General features: G+C 36.7%; 1 protein-coding gene across 3 annotated transcripts in view; it reads left to right on the plus strand.

Annotated features, from left to right (window-relative positions):
- LOC107692376 (tyrosine-protein kinase JAK1) overlaps positions 1-15,970 on the plus strand; it is a 38,438-nt gene that overhangs the window by 12,690 nt on the left and 9,778 nt on the right. For all 3 annotated transcript variants that reach the window (XM_016491407.1, XM_016491408.1, XM_016491409.1), the window contains exons 3-15: positions 1,888-2,011; positions 3,628-3,781; positions 4,119-4,282; positions 4,767-5,115; positions 5,259-5,435; positions 5,892-6,049; positions 6,999-7,113; positions 8,026-8,224; positions 11,213-11,322; positions 12,273-12,422; positions 12,716-12,803; positions 14,621-14,748; positions 15,457-15,592. In XM_016491407.1, the coding sequence (XP_016346893.1) occupies positions 1,888-2,011; positions 3,628-3,781; positions 4,119-4,282; positions 4,767-5,115; positions 5,259-5,435; positions 5,892-6,049; positions 6,999-7,113; positions 8,026-8,224; positions 11,213-11,322; positions 12,273-12,422; positions 12,716-12,803; positions 14,621-14,748; positions 15,457-15,592 (2,052 nt within the window). The remainder of the gene's footprint in view (positions 1-1,887; positions 2,012-3,627; positions 3,782-4,118; positions 4,283-4,766; positions 5,116-5,258; positions 5,436-5,891; positions 6,050-6,998; positions 7,114-8,025; positions 8,225-11,212; positions 11,323-12,272; positions 12,423-12,715; positions 12,804-14,620; positions 14,749-15,456; positions 15,593-15,970) is intronic.

The following is a 15,970-nucleotide window of genomic DNA, read 5'->3' on the forward strand; positions in this document are numbered from 1 at the left end:
ATTAAGCGCGGTCCACTGCTGCACACGTGCCACAATATCGATACAGGGCCAGCTGTATCGATACTCGTATCGTCAAATCTCTGTGACGATACATCGTCGTATCGATATTTTGAACACAGCACTAGTAGAGGTGGTGGGAGAGTTAGCAGCGGGCTGTATACTTACCTCGGACTTGTGAGCGTCAGCCTGGGATGTTTCCAGCGCGGCTCTCCGCTCTCTCAGCTGGGTCTGCCTCTCCACCGAATGCAGCTCGAACGTGTCCTCACCTGCACTCAAAGGTAGACACACATCCGCCATTAAAGCAAGTAACAGTGAATAGTGTATTAGTAATGTAAGCGAGATTAGCGGCAACCATGCTGGCGATGCTAGCGGGCTATTTGCTAATAGCGGACTCGGGAAATCAAAATAAAACTAGTGATAACAAGTCGCTCTGATTGTTTTTGTTGTAGAATACGATAGGGGATATATTCACACGTTATAGAAACGAAAATGATGGTGTATAAAATTGATTTTAAGATAAAAAAATAGACGATAAAGAATTAACTTGACGGAGCTCAAACTCAAAACACACGGCAGCAACAAACAGATTAAGCAATGGTAAGCTGCTTTTCCACATTTCTAAGCGTTTTAGAGTGTACCCAACACACTTTTTCCCAAGCCCATCCTGCTGATGGATAAAAATTAAATTAAAACAAACATGTAACGACCACAATCGGAGGGAAAATAGCAGAGTAAAAGTACAGATACATCACTTAAAATGTACTCAAGAAAAAGTGCACAATTTTACACTACTCAAGAAAGTACAATTTCTGATAAAAGCTACTTAATTACAGTAACATTAAGCAGTAAGCAGTTACTTCACACCCCTTAGTATGAGTTACACTTATTAACACAGAGCATCTGTGATATCATGTACACTTTTTGCAGTGTACAAAGGGGCAGTAGAAAGGAAATTGGATTAAAAAAGAGGGTTTTTACAGATCAAAGTCAATTCGTGTATAAAAAGGGACATTTTCATGCATTCGCTTTCATATTTTGATTGTGTGATTGAGGAATGGGGCTTTTTTACCGTCAGCATTTCACAGAATACAAAAGAGGAACTTAAAGGGTTTTTACTGTTGGTATCATCATGTGACATGGGTGGATTTTGACAAGACATTGACTTTAGGATGAGAAGCACTGCGACCGACTGTCCCTGTCCGCCCCTTCCCATCTCCCAATGTAACAGAATATCTGTCTTTTTGGCTCTTGATCAATATTCAGGCACAAAATGGCTGCTGGGTTTAAATGTCAAGTTCATAATTTCCTCAAAGTTGCGGCCAAGGACAAAAGCTGGCTTGGACAGTGTGAGAGGAAAGGGAAGTTTATATTAGACAAGAAGGCAGCTGCTCGAGAGGAACTATGATGGTGTTTGTTTCACACAGTTTTGTTTCACACCCAGTGGTTAGCCACTGGTTTTACTTCAAAGGTTAAGTATTTTTTTTTGTTTACTAGTCCAGCTGTTTGAATATGGTACTAACCACACCAAGGTTGTGGGTTCAACTCCCAGGGAACAAATGTATACCTTGAATTCACTGTAAGTGAATAACTAAAACTGAAATAAAAATAAATGAAAACATTATTGGCCACACTATTTTTTATTCTTTGTTTCATATGGTTTATTTATTTAGCTATTGTTGTTGTTGTTGTTTTGTTCATACGCCTTGCTTTATGCTAAAAACCTAAAATTAAATATTTAAAAAAGGAATAAAAGAATTCATAAAATGAATGAAAGCATAAATAAAAATGAATTCAAACAGTAATATTAAAATGACAAATTACACAAGAATGGCAGTTGTAAAAGTAACCGTTTGAATCAGGCTCTAATTGTGAAAATGTTTTCCCCAGACATCTCACCTTTGTGCCACAACCTGTTTGCATTGTATGAAGAGAGCCAGGATCTCTGGTATGCTCCCAATCATGTGTTCAAGATCACGGAGGAGACCAGCATCAAACTTCACTACCGTATGAGGTGAGTGGTCACAACTGAATGCTGTTGCTTTAAAAACGTTGCAACTAATGGTGTATGTTACAAATTAAATTGTAGTTTTTATGTAGTATCTTTGTTGCATTACATTTTTAAAGCACATCTAACATTACATTTAAAAATTCTGTTAAAAAAACCCAGAAATTCCAGACAGAACCTAGAGCTCACAACATTCTAATTCTCTTGAAAGTTTTTGGACTACAAACTGAACAGCTCAGTTTTAGGACTATTAAGATTTTTTGGCATTGTGTGACATTATTTGAATGATGATTAAGAACATTTTCACCAACAAATTCTCATTAATGTAATATGAAAATATATTGTATTTTGTAATAAGTAATAATATTTATAATTCATATTTAATTATTATTATATCTTATAATAATAATAATAATAATAATAAGATATAGTTGAATACAATTTTAATTTTTTTCTCTTTTTAAATTGAAAAATAACGACATTTATTAATTGGTTTGATGAAGTTTATTGTTTAATGTCAGAGTTCTGTTAATATCAGCCATTAGTTTGATTCAAATTCTAGAAATGCATATGAACTCACTACAGAGCCCTGTGGCACACCTGTAACAAATCTGTTACAATCCCCTTTTAGGACAAAACAATAAAAAAATATATTTTTTTTAATAAATAAACAAAGAAACAAATCCTCTGACATGGTTTCAGTCCGCTCCTATTCTGAAAAACATTTCATTGTTCAATAAAATATAAATCTTGCAAAGTAAAACATAGGATCCCCTGAATTTCCCCTTTTCACCAGTGAAACTAAGATAAGACTCAATTACTGTATTCAGAGTGAGTGGTGGGTACAGAATTGATCTCTCCCTGTGTGAAGCTTTCCTGTTGTGCACACAAACAGGTTATGGTCAACCTTTGCACACCCTCTCTTCCTCTGTGGCATACAGCACACTTTTCTCACTCATGCTGCTTCCTGTTTACATGATCTCTTGCTCGCGTGGCAATGGGGTGTTGTAGTTGTTTTTTTTTCCTGTTGATTGACACATGATTTGGTAATGCGTGTAGCCTGTGCACCTTATTTACCATATGTTAGTATATTTACATAATGTAAGCCTTTGTTTTGATCCTTTATGTAATGTTCTGTATGTTTTTATATGCTATTAGTTTCTGTCATCATGATTTTTTTGACCATATTCATAATCTTGATATGCTTATGTGCGCACACATACACGCATTTGTGCATATTTGCCTACTTGTTGTTCTTAATTTCTCTTCTGACAGACATACTGGGATGTTTCTTAAACTACTACAGCATATACTATATTGCCCTATAAAATAATATCTAATATTTTTTTTTAATTTTTTTTTTTTTTATAATTTGACAGAAATATTGTTCACCAATATTTACCTTTATTTATCATTGTTTTCTTCACACAACACGTCTCATATTTGATTTAGTATATTGCATCTTCCCTGACACTGATATTTATATAAAAATAAGAAAAAGTTCAAGTGTGTTAAGTAAAAAAATAAAATAAATAAATAAAAAACCCTGGGACGTGAAAGTATGTGTTAATAAAAAAAACACCCATGAATCCTTTGACAACTCATTTTACTTGCTTACACAGGTTTTATTTCACAAACTGGCACGGCACTAGTGAGACAGAATCTCCAGTTTGGAGACACTCACTTTGCAAGCAGAAAGGGGTTTCAGTCTCTCCGAAAGGCCCTGAGGGGACACCTCTACTGGATGCTGCATCTCTTGACTACCTGTTTGCACAGGTGAGTGCAGGAAACACCTGAGGTATCACTTACACGTTTGTCCATATCACTATGACAACTTTAAACAAAAGTAATATTGCCTATTTTGTGCTACAGGAGCTTTGTGGCTTGATGATTATTCAAATACGCTCTCATGTGGTATCTGTTGTTATCATGTTGGTTGTTTTCTTTGAAGTCTGATATGTATTTAAATGTCTTTTTTTGGAGCACTGCTATTTATTCAAACATTTATGGGGCTGTATGAACACTAGTGTCTAATGACTTGTGTGTGTGATAATGTTAACTTTTTTGCTTGGCACATACTGCACTCTTAAAGACATGTTTTGGTATGTTTTAGGGCCAGTATGACTTCCTAAGGGGACTTGCTCCAGTGCGCACTCCCCAGAATGAGGCAGAGCTTCATGAGATAGAGAACGAGTGTTTGGGAATGGCTGTTTTGGCCATTACCCATCATGCCAAGAGCAATGATCTGCCCTTATCAGGAGCTGGAGCTGAAACCAGGTGACCCGTACAATCTTCTTTATACAAGACATCTGCAAAATGATCAACATTGATAATATTTAAATGGCACTTCCAACTATTAACCTTTTATTACACACCTCTCTGGAATACTTGATTCTGATTGGCCAGTTACAGCATTCTGAGGTCAAATATATTTGTATTTTAACAGCTGCATTTGTAATTGTGATGTTCATACTATGTTCATGTGGTACTTCAAAGTGGTACTTCTAATTTAGGATGTGTTTGGAATAATTTCACTGTCGGAGTTCACTCGTGTAGAGTTGCTGTCAAAATTTAGAGGTAATTAGGCAAAAATATTTTGCAGAATGCTGTGATTGACCAATCAGATTCAAGTATCGCAGAGAGAAGTGTAATAAATACTGGAATTGGTGTATGTATTGATGAGTACTAAAACGGAAGTGTCATATTGGTTTTCTGCCTTAAAACAAGTGGTTTTATTCAACCTTCTTCTCTATCTCTGTAGCTACAAGCGATTCATTCCGGACATTCTGAACCGGACCATTAAGCAGCGTAACTTCCTCACACGTATACGCATCAACAACGTTTTCAAAAATTTCCTTAACGAGTTCAATAGCAAGACCATCCAGGACAGCAACATAACCCTTTATGACCTGAAGGTCAAGTATCTCTCCACTCTCGAAACGTTGACCCAGGGCCTGGGTCGGGAGACCATTGAGCCCAAGAGCCTGAAAGTATCTGGCGAGAGCGAGGGATCTCTGGCCCACACGCTTCCTTTGGGGGATGACGGACTGGGCTATGAAGTGCAAGTGTCCGGAACAACTGGGATCTCCTGGAGGAGAAAGCTTGTACCGGTGAGTTTAGCGCTTTAGATTTTGTGAGCTTGCAGATTTGTAATATCTTACAAATTCATCAGTAATTCTGGATTTTATGTCATGGAGTGTTTCAAGGGTTGTTACCAGTGTGCTTTTTTTTGTCTTGAATCCTTTTTGAATAGAATATTCTGATAGTGAAAGACAAAACCAAATCTAAAAAGAACAAGGCCGACAACAAGCAGAAGAATGACAAAAAGAAAGACAGTGGATGGATGCCTTTCTCTGACTTTTTCGAAATCACCCATATCGTCATTAAGGAGTCTTGTGCCACCATTTACAGACAAGACAATAAAACCATGGTAATTTTGTCATTTCAATTTCCGCTACACTGTGTCCTAACCAGGTACAATTTGATTCCAGCACAAGCATTCATGCTGAATATGATGCAGTCATAATCAATCCGAGAATATTTGATATTTAAGGTAATGGTATTTGAAGTCTGATGTGTGGATCAATAAGATTTAATGATGCGCAGGGTTTCACAATGAGAGGTGTTTAGTTATCAGCAAAATATGTTGTTGCTTATTGTGGTTGTGGCAAGTTAGGACAAGAACTCTTCACCTGGTCAGAATATGGTGTAAAACTTCCATACCTCATGAAAAACTTATGATTCATACTCATATGATCCATAAATCAACAGCTTGACTTAAGAATTCATGTGAATAAAAATACATTTCATTGGATGAAGTAGATAGTAGTGACAGGTATGCTATAGTTCTTTTCCTACAAAGGTGTTCCTCTTCTGTCCTCCGTAGGAGTTGGACCTGTTTTATCGTGACGCAGCTCTGTCCTTTGCTGCACTGGTGGACGGTTACTTCAGATTGACTGTAGATGCTCATCATTACCTGTGCACTGAAGTCGCACCCTCATCAGTTGTCCAGAATTTAGAAAATGGCTGTCATGGACCTATCTGGTATGACTATATTAGCATACTTTAGTTATAGATGTCCAAATCAGGCTCACACAGATAGTTTGAGGAAATATCTTCACTTCATACTCTACAGTTCAAACGTTTGGGGTCAGTAAGATTTTAAGAAATGAATTCTTTATGCAAGGATGCATTAAATTGACCAATAGTGACTTTTACATTGTTACAAAAAAAATCTTTCAATAAATGCTCTTCTTTTGAACTGTAGAGCAAATGTATCAGTTTTCCTCAAATATTAAGCAGCACAATTGTTTTAAACATTGATAATAAATTGTAATAATATTTCACAATATTACTATTTTTACTCTATTTTTGATCAAATAAATGCAGCCTTGGTGAGCAGAAGAGACTTCTTTGTGATATCTTGACCCCAAACTTTTGAATGGTTGTGTAAATGCTGCAGGGTCATAAGTCATAAGACCCAGTCTAACAATAGTCACACATTGTTAATATCACTGTAGTAATTACATATAAGTACATGTATGACCACTGTAATGTTAAATGTTAAATGTTACCAGTTTAGTATCATTACTATTTGTCAAGATGCCCAGTTTTACAAGTATTAGACTTTCAAGAATGTGATTGTGTATCAAGTAGCAATGACATAAGTATGACGTAAGTATGAATAAGGGATCAAAAAACAAGTTGTTTTTTCAGTGGCAATAAGAATGTAATACTGCTCGACAAAGAAGTCAAGATGCATTTAGTTAGATTTATTTAGTGAAAATGGTGGTTAATATAGATGCTTGACTACCATAAACAACCAACAGTTAATCCCAACCTTAACAACACCTTGAAATCATGAACACCTTGTAATCATGGTAAAATAATGTACAACCTTTCATGCTGTAGTTATTTAGTATTAGTTTAGATTATAACGGCTGTCTTCAGGAAAGACATTTTGTGAGTAGTTCTGTCTGTTGTCTCTGTACAGCACAGAGTATGCCATTCATAAACTCCGTCTGGAGGGGAATGAAGAAGGAACCTACGTCCTGCGCTGGAGCTGCACAGACTATAACGTCATCATTATGACTGTTGTCTGCATTGAGGTACACATACATACACCAAATTTGTAGTTGGGATAAACATTTTTGTGAAATCGGTAAGCTGGGAACTGAAACCCTTTGTTCTGTTTGTCTTGCCTGGACAGGACAAGTCTTGAATTGCCCAGATTTTCTTGTGGTATTCTCTGTAGCAAATCAAGAAGATCTGGCTTCTTGTTGTACACTTTCCCTGACCATGACAGATTGTGTGTTCATATGATATATCACTCAAATTCTGTCAAATATAGCAACACCACATTTTGGCAGCAAATCAGTGTGAAAACGCTTTTCAGAAGTTAGCCGTGAATAACAATTGGGATCGTGCTTTAGTGTTTGTGGCTTTGAGAATTTTTTTTTTGACCAAATCAGACCAGGACAATGCATCCATTTTCAGATTTTCTTTGGCAGTTATTATTTAATGTGAGAACTGTATTACACTGTATATGTAGCTAGAACAGAACCACAAACCACATTGGGGCTGTTATACATGCTGGATCAGAGTGTTTCCTTGCATTGCTTTTCCGTGACAACTCCCTTGTTCAGCATGCTATACAAATAGAATTGAGTTGATTTAACTAAGCTGAACTGTATTGATCAACAGAATGTGTATGAGTTTGCTAAATGAATATATGCAGGATTAACAAACAAACGAGGAAGTAAATGCACACATGCTAGGTTTTCTGTTACATGTTTAATGTTCTCATCACTATGTACAATGTAACTAGACTTCAGAAACCCAGCACCTCACTGTCAACCAAAAGCAAACTTACCTTATCTTAGAGGAGATCAGTTTACAGCCGCCCAACATTTGTTTAACAAATCCTGTTCTCTCCCTTCACTATTCTTGCCTTTAATTCTTTTGTGCTTAATCACGTTTTTTTCTTTTCTCTTTCTCTTTTTTTCTTCTCTCTCTTTCAGATGGACCTATGTGAATCCAGGCCTGTTCCCCAGTATAAGAACTTCCAAATTGAAACTAGACCTCAAGGTTACAGACTGTATGGGACAGAGACATTTAGGCCCACTCTGAAGGAGCTTTTGGAGCACTTACAGGGCCAGAACCTGCGCACAGAGAACCTGCGCTTCCAGCTGCGCCGCTGCTGCCCACCACAACCCAGAGGTACCAACACTCATTCTGCTCAATCAGTCATGTGACAGAGGACCATCTATGCAGTGTCAGTGAGCGACACAGATAATCCATCCATATATTCCATCTCAGTCAAACATTCATCCATCCAAATCAAACACCTCATACATTGAACTGTCTGTCAGTTCGTTCATCCATCCATCCATCCCAAATGCCTCATACATTGATCCATAAATCCATTCATCGATCTCAATCAACCTCATACATTCATCTTTCTGTCCATCTATCAATCTATCCATCTCAGATACCTCATATATTCCTCTGTCCATCACCCACACACCCGTCCATCTATTCATCCATCAGTTCATCAACTCAATCATCCATTCAACTGATGTTAAAATTTGTTTGATTGTTAGTTTTACAGACAGAGTTTTGTAGATATTGCTGCTTTCATATTGTCTGTAGTCTGAGATGAAGCTAAACTGGAATTGTGTTTTGTGTTTTACTTTGATATAGAGTAAATTTAATGCAGAGCCTATTTGGATAGGCTGGAATTTCCATTAGAACAAGCCCCTAAAATTCCCTCTCTGGTGCCATCGATAGATTGCAGCCCTAGCACATTGTCCTGTGTGAATAGTCCTGTCTTATACCGAAACTGAAATCAGAAGTCATTGCTTTGCCCAGTTTACTAAAAGCTGCTAGCTGAATTATCAGGATTTTCCAGTGTTCAGTGTGCACTGCTGCCCACTGAATGGATCTCTCTGTTTTCTTGATGGGGATTTGTTGAATCGTTCAGCAGTTATGAGGATGTGAAAATTTTGGTGTGGCGTGTGAAATACACTATTGAAATCTGCAGTTGACATATTCACTAGCCTTTTATCGTCAGCCAGTCAATACCGCCAACCACAATTTTGTATTAACGTGTTAATTTTCAACATGACAGGTCAGTTGAGTTTTCAGTGAATATACAGGTAATAAATTAGGCATATAAACTATAAAGTAATATATTATAGTAAATAAGTGCTGATAGTGCGAATAGACTAGAAAGAATGAAAAAAAATTACTTTGAAGTGCTTCTCTAAGTAAACTAGATTATCATAAGCTTTAAAGACTTGGTATGACATTGTAACAAGAAAAGACATGCCTTAATTTGAAGTAATTGATTTGACAGTCTTTTGTGTTAACTGATGATTACAGGTAACAGCTGCAGAATTTCAGATGATGAAAAGCTAAAACACCTGTAAATGTTTCAAACCTGTAAGACTTTGTAATGCGTGTAAACATGAATAGGAAGTTTTGTGTAAATTAAGCTTAAATGTTTTTGTCTGAACCATCTCTTATTATATATGTTTTAATTAGCATATATGCTAGAATGGTACATTATATAATAGAAAATGAATTAATATAACTTTTAAAATTAATTTTACGTGATACCTTTCTGTCTTCCTTAAATACAGGATTTAGGTAGTGAGTAATGATGAACTCAGCGAATGCAATGTAGAGGCAAAATTAGAATTCCCCGCAATCATACATTTCCATGAATAAGCACACAGATATGTCAGGTGTTAATTTCCATAACATAAATACACAGTTATTTATGACTCATCAGTTTTTTTATGTATTCAGATGTTAGTGAGAGATATTGATAGGGTTGTTGTGTTGCTTGTGTTCTGAGTGGATTTGTAAGTTAAGTTTACAAATCAAATGATCATTCCTGCAAGCTAATGTGTATAAATGTTGCGTAAACCCTCTCCATCACATGTCTGTTCAAGTGGCATTTTAAATTGCACAAACCAGACTGCTAAGAATTCCAACTGCATCTTTACCTCACTCATATCAGATGTTTCTAAATCTTAGAAGAGTGTACATCTCTACAAGAATCTTTAAGTGGTTCAAGCTGAAAGAGGAATTATCTTTTTTGTAGTGCTTTGTTAGTGTCACATTGCTCTCTAGAGAAGTCAAATATCAGCATGCACATGCATGCAGTCCTTGTATGACCTCAGGCAGCTGTGCATCTGGCAGCTAATAGTTGTGCAGTCTCGTGTTTCAGCCAACCGATCCAGGATCAGATCCTTTATCCAGCTAAGCGTCAGTTGGATTCCCAGGCTGACCGAGTTAAGTGTTCCTAAGAGAGTCTGACAGATGTCTGTGTAATGCAGAGAAACCAAATTGTCCAAATTGAACTTTTCGCCACATCTTCCAATTTCAGATGAATGAATGTAAATATTTGTCTTTTAATTGTGATTCAGCGAATTGGTTCAGTGATTTTGTTTCTGTCATTACTCAAAAATGTTTGCAGAAAATGTCATGTATTAAAATGTTATTGGAAAATATTGCAGTTCATTGAGATTTATTGGTATATTGGTGCATATGAATCCAGAGGTACTAAATATACATTTTCTTTGTGTGCTCCGTCAGTGTTAGCAATTATGCAACAGCTCTATACTAATGCAAAACCAAACATCAGGAATGTTTTGGTTGTGAAAAACGTCCAGTTATGGCACATTTGAGACCGTATCAGGTCTTGTTTACATCTGCTTTTCTAAAAGTACATGCTGAGGCATCAGTGACAGGCAGGAAATGTAGTAAATGTGGTTTCCGTTGTTCACATCTCTTAATCTTTTACCCTACTTGTACTCATAAAAACAGAGCTGTGTAGGTCTGCATCCAGATGATATCAGCGAGTAGACAAAGACCAGCTGATGCTGCAAAATGAACATCACAACACACACACACATACATTTACATAAACACAAATTACACTTAATATACCTGCACACATTGTCCCACACATGCTCATTGCTTTGGCTTAGCAAGTGACATGTTTTGTTGAACCGCACACTGTCACTGCACAGCTTCCTCTTCCCCGCTCTCTGTTTAGGTGGGGGTTGTTACTGTGTCTGCATACCAACACATTAATTTATATGTTTTCAAAATAAACATCCCTGGACAATCAATCCAGAGGCACAACTTTTTTATATGGTGCCCTCCAATCACAAATGCTTTTCTTCTGTCCTTCAGAAATTTCCAACCTATTAGTGATGACCAAAAACCGAGAGCCCGCCCCACAGAGACAACTTCAAGTCAGCCAGCTGAGTTTCGACCGCATCCTTAAGGAGGAGATTGTACAGGTGACATTTTCATGGATTTTGAAACCGACGTACTGTCGACTTATCTTTTGCATGGCATGCTTTTAAGAAATAAAATTAAATACAGATATTGTCAAAAATCTACTGTATAGATTCATTCCATAGGTGATGAGTGAAAATGTACTGGCAATATATATTTCTTACTGGCCATGAAACTCTTTTAATTTTTTATTATACTTTTATTAAAGTATCTAGACATATGACACATAACTTATTATACATTACATTTCAAAAATCTGGTGTCAGTAATATTTTTTTAAAGAAATCAATACTTTTAGCAAGAATAAATCAAATTGATGAAAAGTGAAGTTGAAAAAAAAAACTGATTTAAAAAAAAAAGAAAAAAAAAAAGCAGGTTTTAACTTTTCAACATTGATAATAACAAGAAATGTTTCTTGAGCACCAAATCAGCACATTATAATGATTTCTGAAGGATGGCTGGTGAAAATTCAGCTTTTCCATCACGGGAATAGATTATATTTTAAAATATATACAGTATATAAAAAAAGAAAACAGTTATTTTAAATTGTACTAATATTTCAAAATATAACTGTTGTTACTGTATTTTTGCTTAAATAAATCTTAAGTCTTGGTGAACATAAGATACCTTTTTCAAAATCATTTAAGAAATCTTACCAACTCCAAACATTTGAACAATAGTCTATGTTGTAACAAATGTATTCTTTATAGTCGCCGGTTTGATTTGAATCACTCACACCATTACATCAGCAAGAATCTGGTTCTTACAATCCGAAGTGAACTGTGTTTAAAATGTAAACTATGAGCAAGACGTTTCACTATAGGTTACTGTAGAGGGTCTGTCCCTGAAATTGGATAAAAATTGAGTGCTATGAATAAAAGTGTCTGTTAAATGACTGTTTACTTACTGATATGTTAGCTTCGCCTTTACGTGACATTGTGGTCTTATTCAGGGTGAGCATTTGGGACGCGGAACGAGGACCAACATCTATGCTGGGATTCTAAAGCTAAAGAGTGAGGATGATGATGACATGGGAGGATACTCACAGGAGGTGAAAGTGATCTTGAAAGTGCTGGGCTCAGGACACCGAGATATCTCTCTGGTAAGATGCACATGTGGAATTACATGGCCTACTTATGTTTAAATGAAGTTTAGCAGACAAGATTATTGATTTCAGCTGTTGTAACGTTACCATCTCCTGACAGTCTTCATCATTTGTAAGTTGCTTTGGATAAAAGCCCCTGCTTAATGAATCAATGGAAACCTAATTTTGGTCATTTTGAACTGTAATGAACCATGAGGGGGTTTAAATTGAATTTTCCACTTTATCTCAACTCCCGGTATTCTTTCATCAGTGTGGTTGTTAAAAGTATGTGTTTCTCTGTCTCCTCTCAGGCTTTCTTTGAGACAGCTAGCATGATGCGCCAGATCTCTCATAAACACATCGCCCTGCTCTACGGAGTGTGTGTTCGCCATCAGGAGAGTAAGTACCCTACACTTGCCGACTTTGTAAATTACAGAGAAAAAACTGGCCATCATACACTAAACAACTGAGGATCACACACTACCAGACTTTGACGTTATTTTGAACATGACAAACTCATGCAGAAACATGTGCCATGAGTCTGTGACCATCATACACTACGTGATTTTCTATGAAGTCTATTAATTTAAATCTGTAGACTGGCTCTGACTTACAGCAGCTAGCGTCCACTTGTCCAGACTGTAAATAAGGGCAAACTTTGTTTAGTGTATTCTAGCCTTAAAGGATTAGTTCACTTCCAGAATAAAAATGTCCTGATAATTTACTCACCCCCATGTCATCCAAGATGTGTTTCTTTCTTCAGTCGCAAAGAAATTAAGGTTTTTGAGGAAAACATTCCCGGATTTTTCTTCATATGATGGACTTCAATGGTGGCCAACGGGTTGAAGGTCCGAATTGCAGTTTCAATGCAACTTCCCCAGTCGAGGAATAGGGGTATTATCTATTGAAGTGATTGGTCATTTTCTAAAAAAAAATTTCAACCACAAATGCACATCTTGCACTAGCTCTGCGATGCGCATCGGCAAATTCACGCATCATGTAATCCCGTTGGAAAGGTCAAGTGCGGTTAGCTCTTCGTCTGTGTACTCCGGTTCAAAAAGGTAGGGTAGGGCAAAAACTCGGGTCGGTACTTCCGGCCTATGTCACAAGTGACCTTTCCAACATGACTACATAATGCATGAAGTCGAGGTAGTGCAAGACGAGCATTTGTGGTTAAAAAGTATATACTTTTTTTTTTTTTTTTAAAGAAAATGACTGATTGTTTGGCTAGATAAGACGATTATTCCTCGGCAGGGATCGTGTAGAGCCCTTTGAAGCTGCACTGAAACGGCAATTTGTAACTTCATCCCGATGGCCACCATTGAAGTCCATTATATGGAGAAAAATCCTGGAATGTTTTCCTCAAAAACCTTAATTTCTTTGCGACTGAAGAAAGAAACACATGAACATCTTAGATGTCATAGGGGTGAGTAAATTGTCAGGAAATTTTTATTCTGGAAGTGAACTAATCCTTTAATTAATTGACATATGTTTCCAGACGGAGGAGGACACACATCAGACTGCACAAAGTCTTAGAACTAGAACTGTTGGTTCTCTTTTATTCAGTTCTGTTGTAGTTTTGCATGACAAGTGTCAGAAATAGGTCCTTCTTTTTTATTCTGCTTGTTGAATTGCAACCAGCAATCATAGTCACTGGTGCAAAAGTAATTCATTTATTTACAAAGAGAACATTACACTGTCATTCTCTGCCTGAGCGTGTAGATCTGGCACACTGGCAGTGTTATATTTCCAAGAGAAAACATTTCCTTGTTGCTAGAAAATCACAGAGAAATCAAACAATAAACCATTGTTTGGTAGGAATGTAGTGTTAAATGAGAAAACATTAACATAGAACTGAGTCTAACAGGATACAATTTTTGCTTTATGCTTCTGTGGCATGTAAATGTTTCATAAATGCAATTTTTCTGAGGAGGAAGCTGCTAACAAACACAAAGCTCCATTCAGTTGTTAAAGCAAAGCCTGCAGGTTAGTTATTTAATTGCAAACTACACTTCCTGGTCCATTGAGCATCAAACCTAAATACTCTGAGGATAACCACCTATGTGCACGCGATGGGTGTGTCTGTGTGTTTGCAAAGAAGAATTTGCATATGCGAGCATGGACCGTGTTTGTATGTCAAGAGAGGAAGACAATTTGATAACGGTGCTCATTTGCATAAAATACCATTTGCCTCTCTTTCCCTTCTCTGTCTGTAGATATCATGGTGGAGGAGTTTGTTCAGTATGGTCCTCTGGATCTGTTCATGCGCAGACAGAGCACACCTCTCAGCACTGCATGGAAGTTCCAGGTTGCCAAACAGTTGGCTAGTGCCCTCAGCTATCTGGTAAAGAATCAAACATTAAAACAAATGCACAAAACCTTGCCTTACCAGTCTTAAAAATAAAGTCGGTATGTGGGGATGCACTGTATTGAAATCATGATCTATACCAATATGCTTATAAATGTTTATGACTGGAAACTGCACTATAAATCTGCACTAATTTGGATTGATAAACTACCTTATAAAAATGTTAAATTAGTTTTATATGGTACAAGTGAACTCACTATTGAACTCACTACTGAACTTCCGGTCAATAAGATTTTTTTTTAAAGTGATTACTTTTTGATCTAGATTGATCAAATGTGATAGTAATGGCATTTAGAATTTTACACAAGATTTCTATTTTAAACAAATGCTGTTGTTTTGAAATTTATACTCATCAAAGAATCAAATTGCATCTTGTTTTCTCGAGCACCAAATCAGCATTGAAGACTGGAGTAATGGCTGCTGAAAATTCAGCTTTGCAATCACAGGAATAAATTATATTTACAAAATATATTAAAATAGAAAACAGTATTTTAAATTTGTATATTATTTCACAATATTACTGTCTACTGTATTTTGTATATTTTGTGTATTGATATTTTCCACATTTATTTTTATTTGAACTAGTAAATGTATCAGATTTGATCTGTTAAGCAACATAGTGTAACATATCAATAAAAGTTACTATAAAATGTGAATAATGTGACTGCTGTGTGTATCCTGTAGGAGGATAAGAAGCTGGTTCATGGATATGTGTGCAGTAAGAACATTCTGGTGGCTCGAGATGGTCTGGTTGGAGTGGGAGGACCCTTCATCAAGCTGAGTGACCCCGGCATACCCATTACTGTCCTTAGCAGAGAAGGTGAGAGATTCATTATGACCACCTTATTAAAGGGTTAGTTCACCCAAAAATGAAAATTCTGTCATTGATTACTCACCCTCGTGTTGTTCGAAACCCGTAAGACTTCGTTCATCTTCGGAACACAATTTAAGATGTTTTTGATGAAATATGAGGGCTCTCTGACCCTCCCATAGACAGCAAGGTAACTACCACGTTCAAGGTCCAGAAAAGTACCAAGATGATCGACAAAGTAGTCCGTGTGACATCAGTGGTTCAACTGTAAAGTTACGAAGCTACGAGAATACTTTTTTGCGCAAAGAAAACAAAAATAATGACTTTATTCCACATTTGAATGTGGTAGTTACCTTGCTGTCTATGGGAGGGCCAGAGAGCCCTCAT

This window comes from Sinocyclocheilus anshuiensis, unplaced genomic scaffold, assembly GCF_001515605.1.
Source record: "Sinocyclocheilus anshuiensis isolate Anshui unplaced genomic scaffold, SAMN03320099.WGS_v1.1 scaffold70, whole genome shotgun sequence".
Lineage (NCBI taxonomy): Eukaryota > Metazoa > Chordata > Actinopteri > Cypriniformes > Cyprinidae > Sinocyclocheilus > Sinocyclocheilus anshuiensis.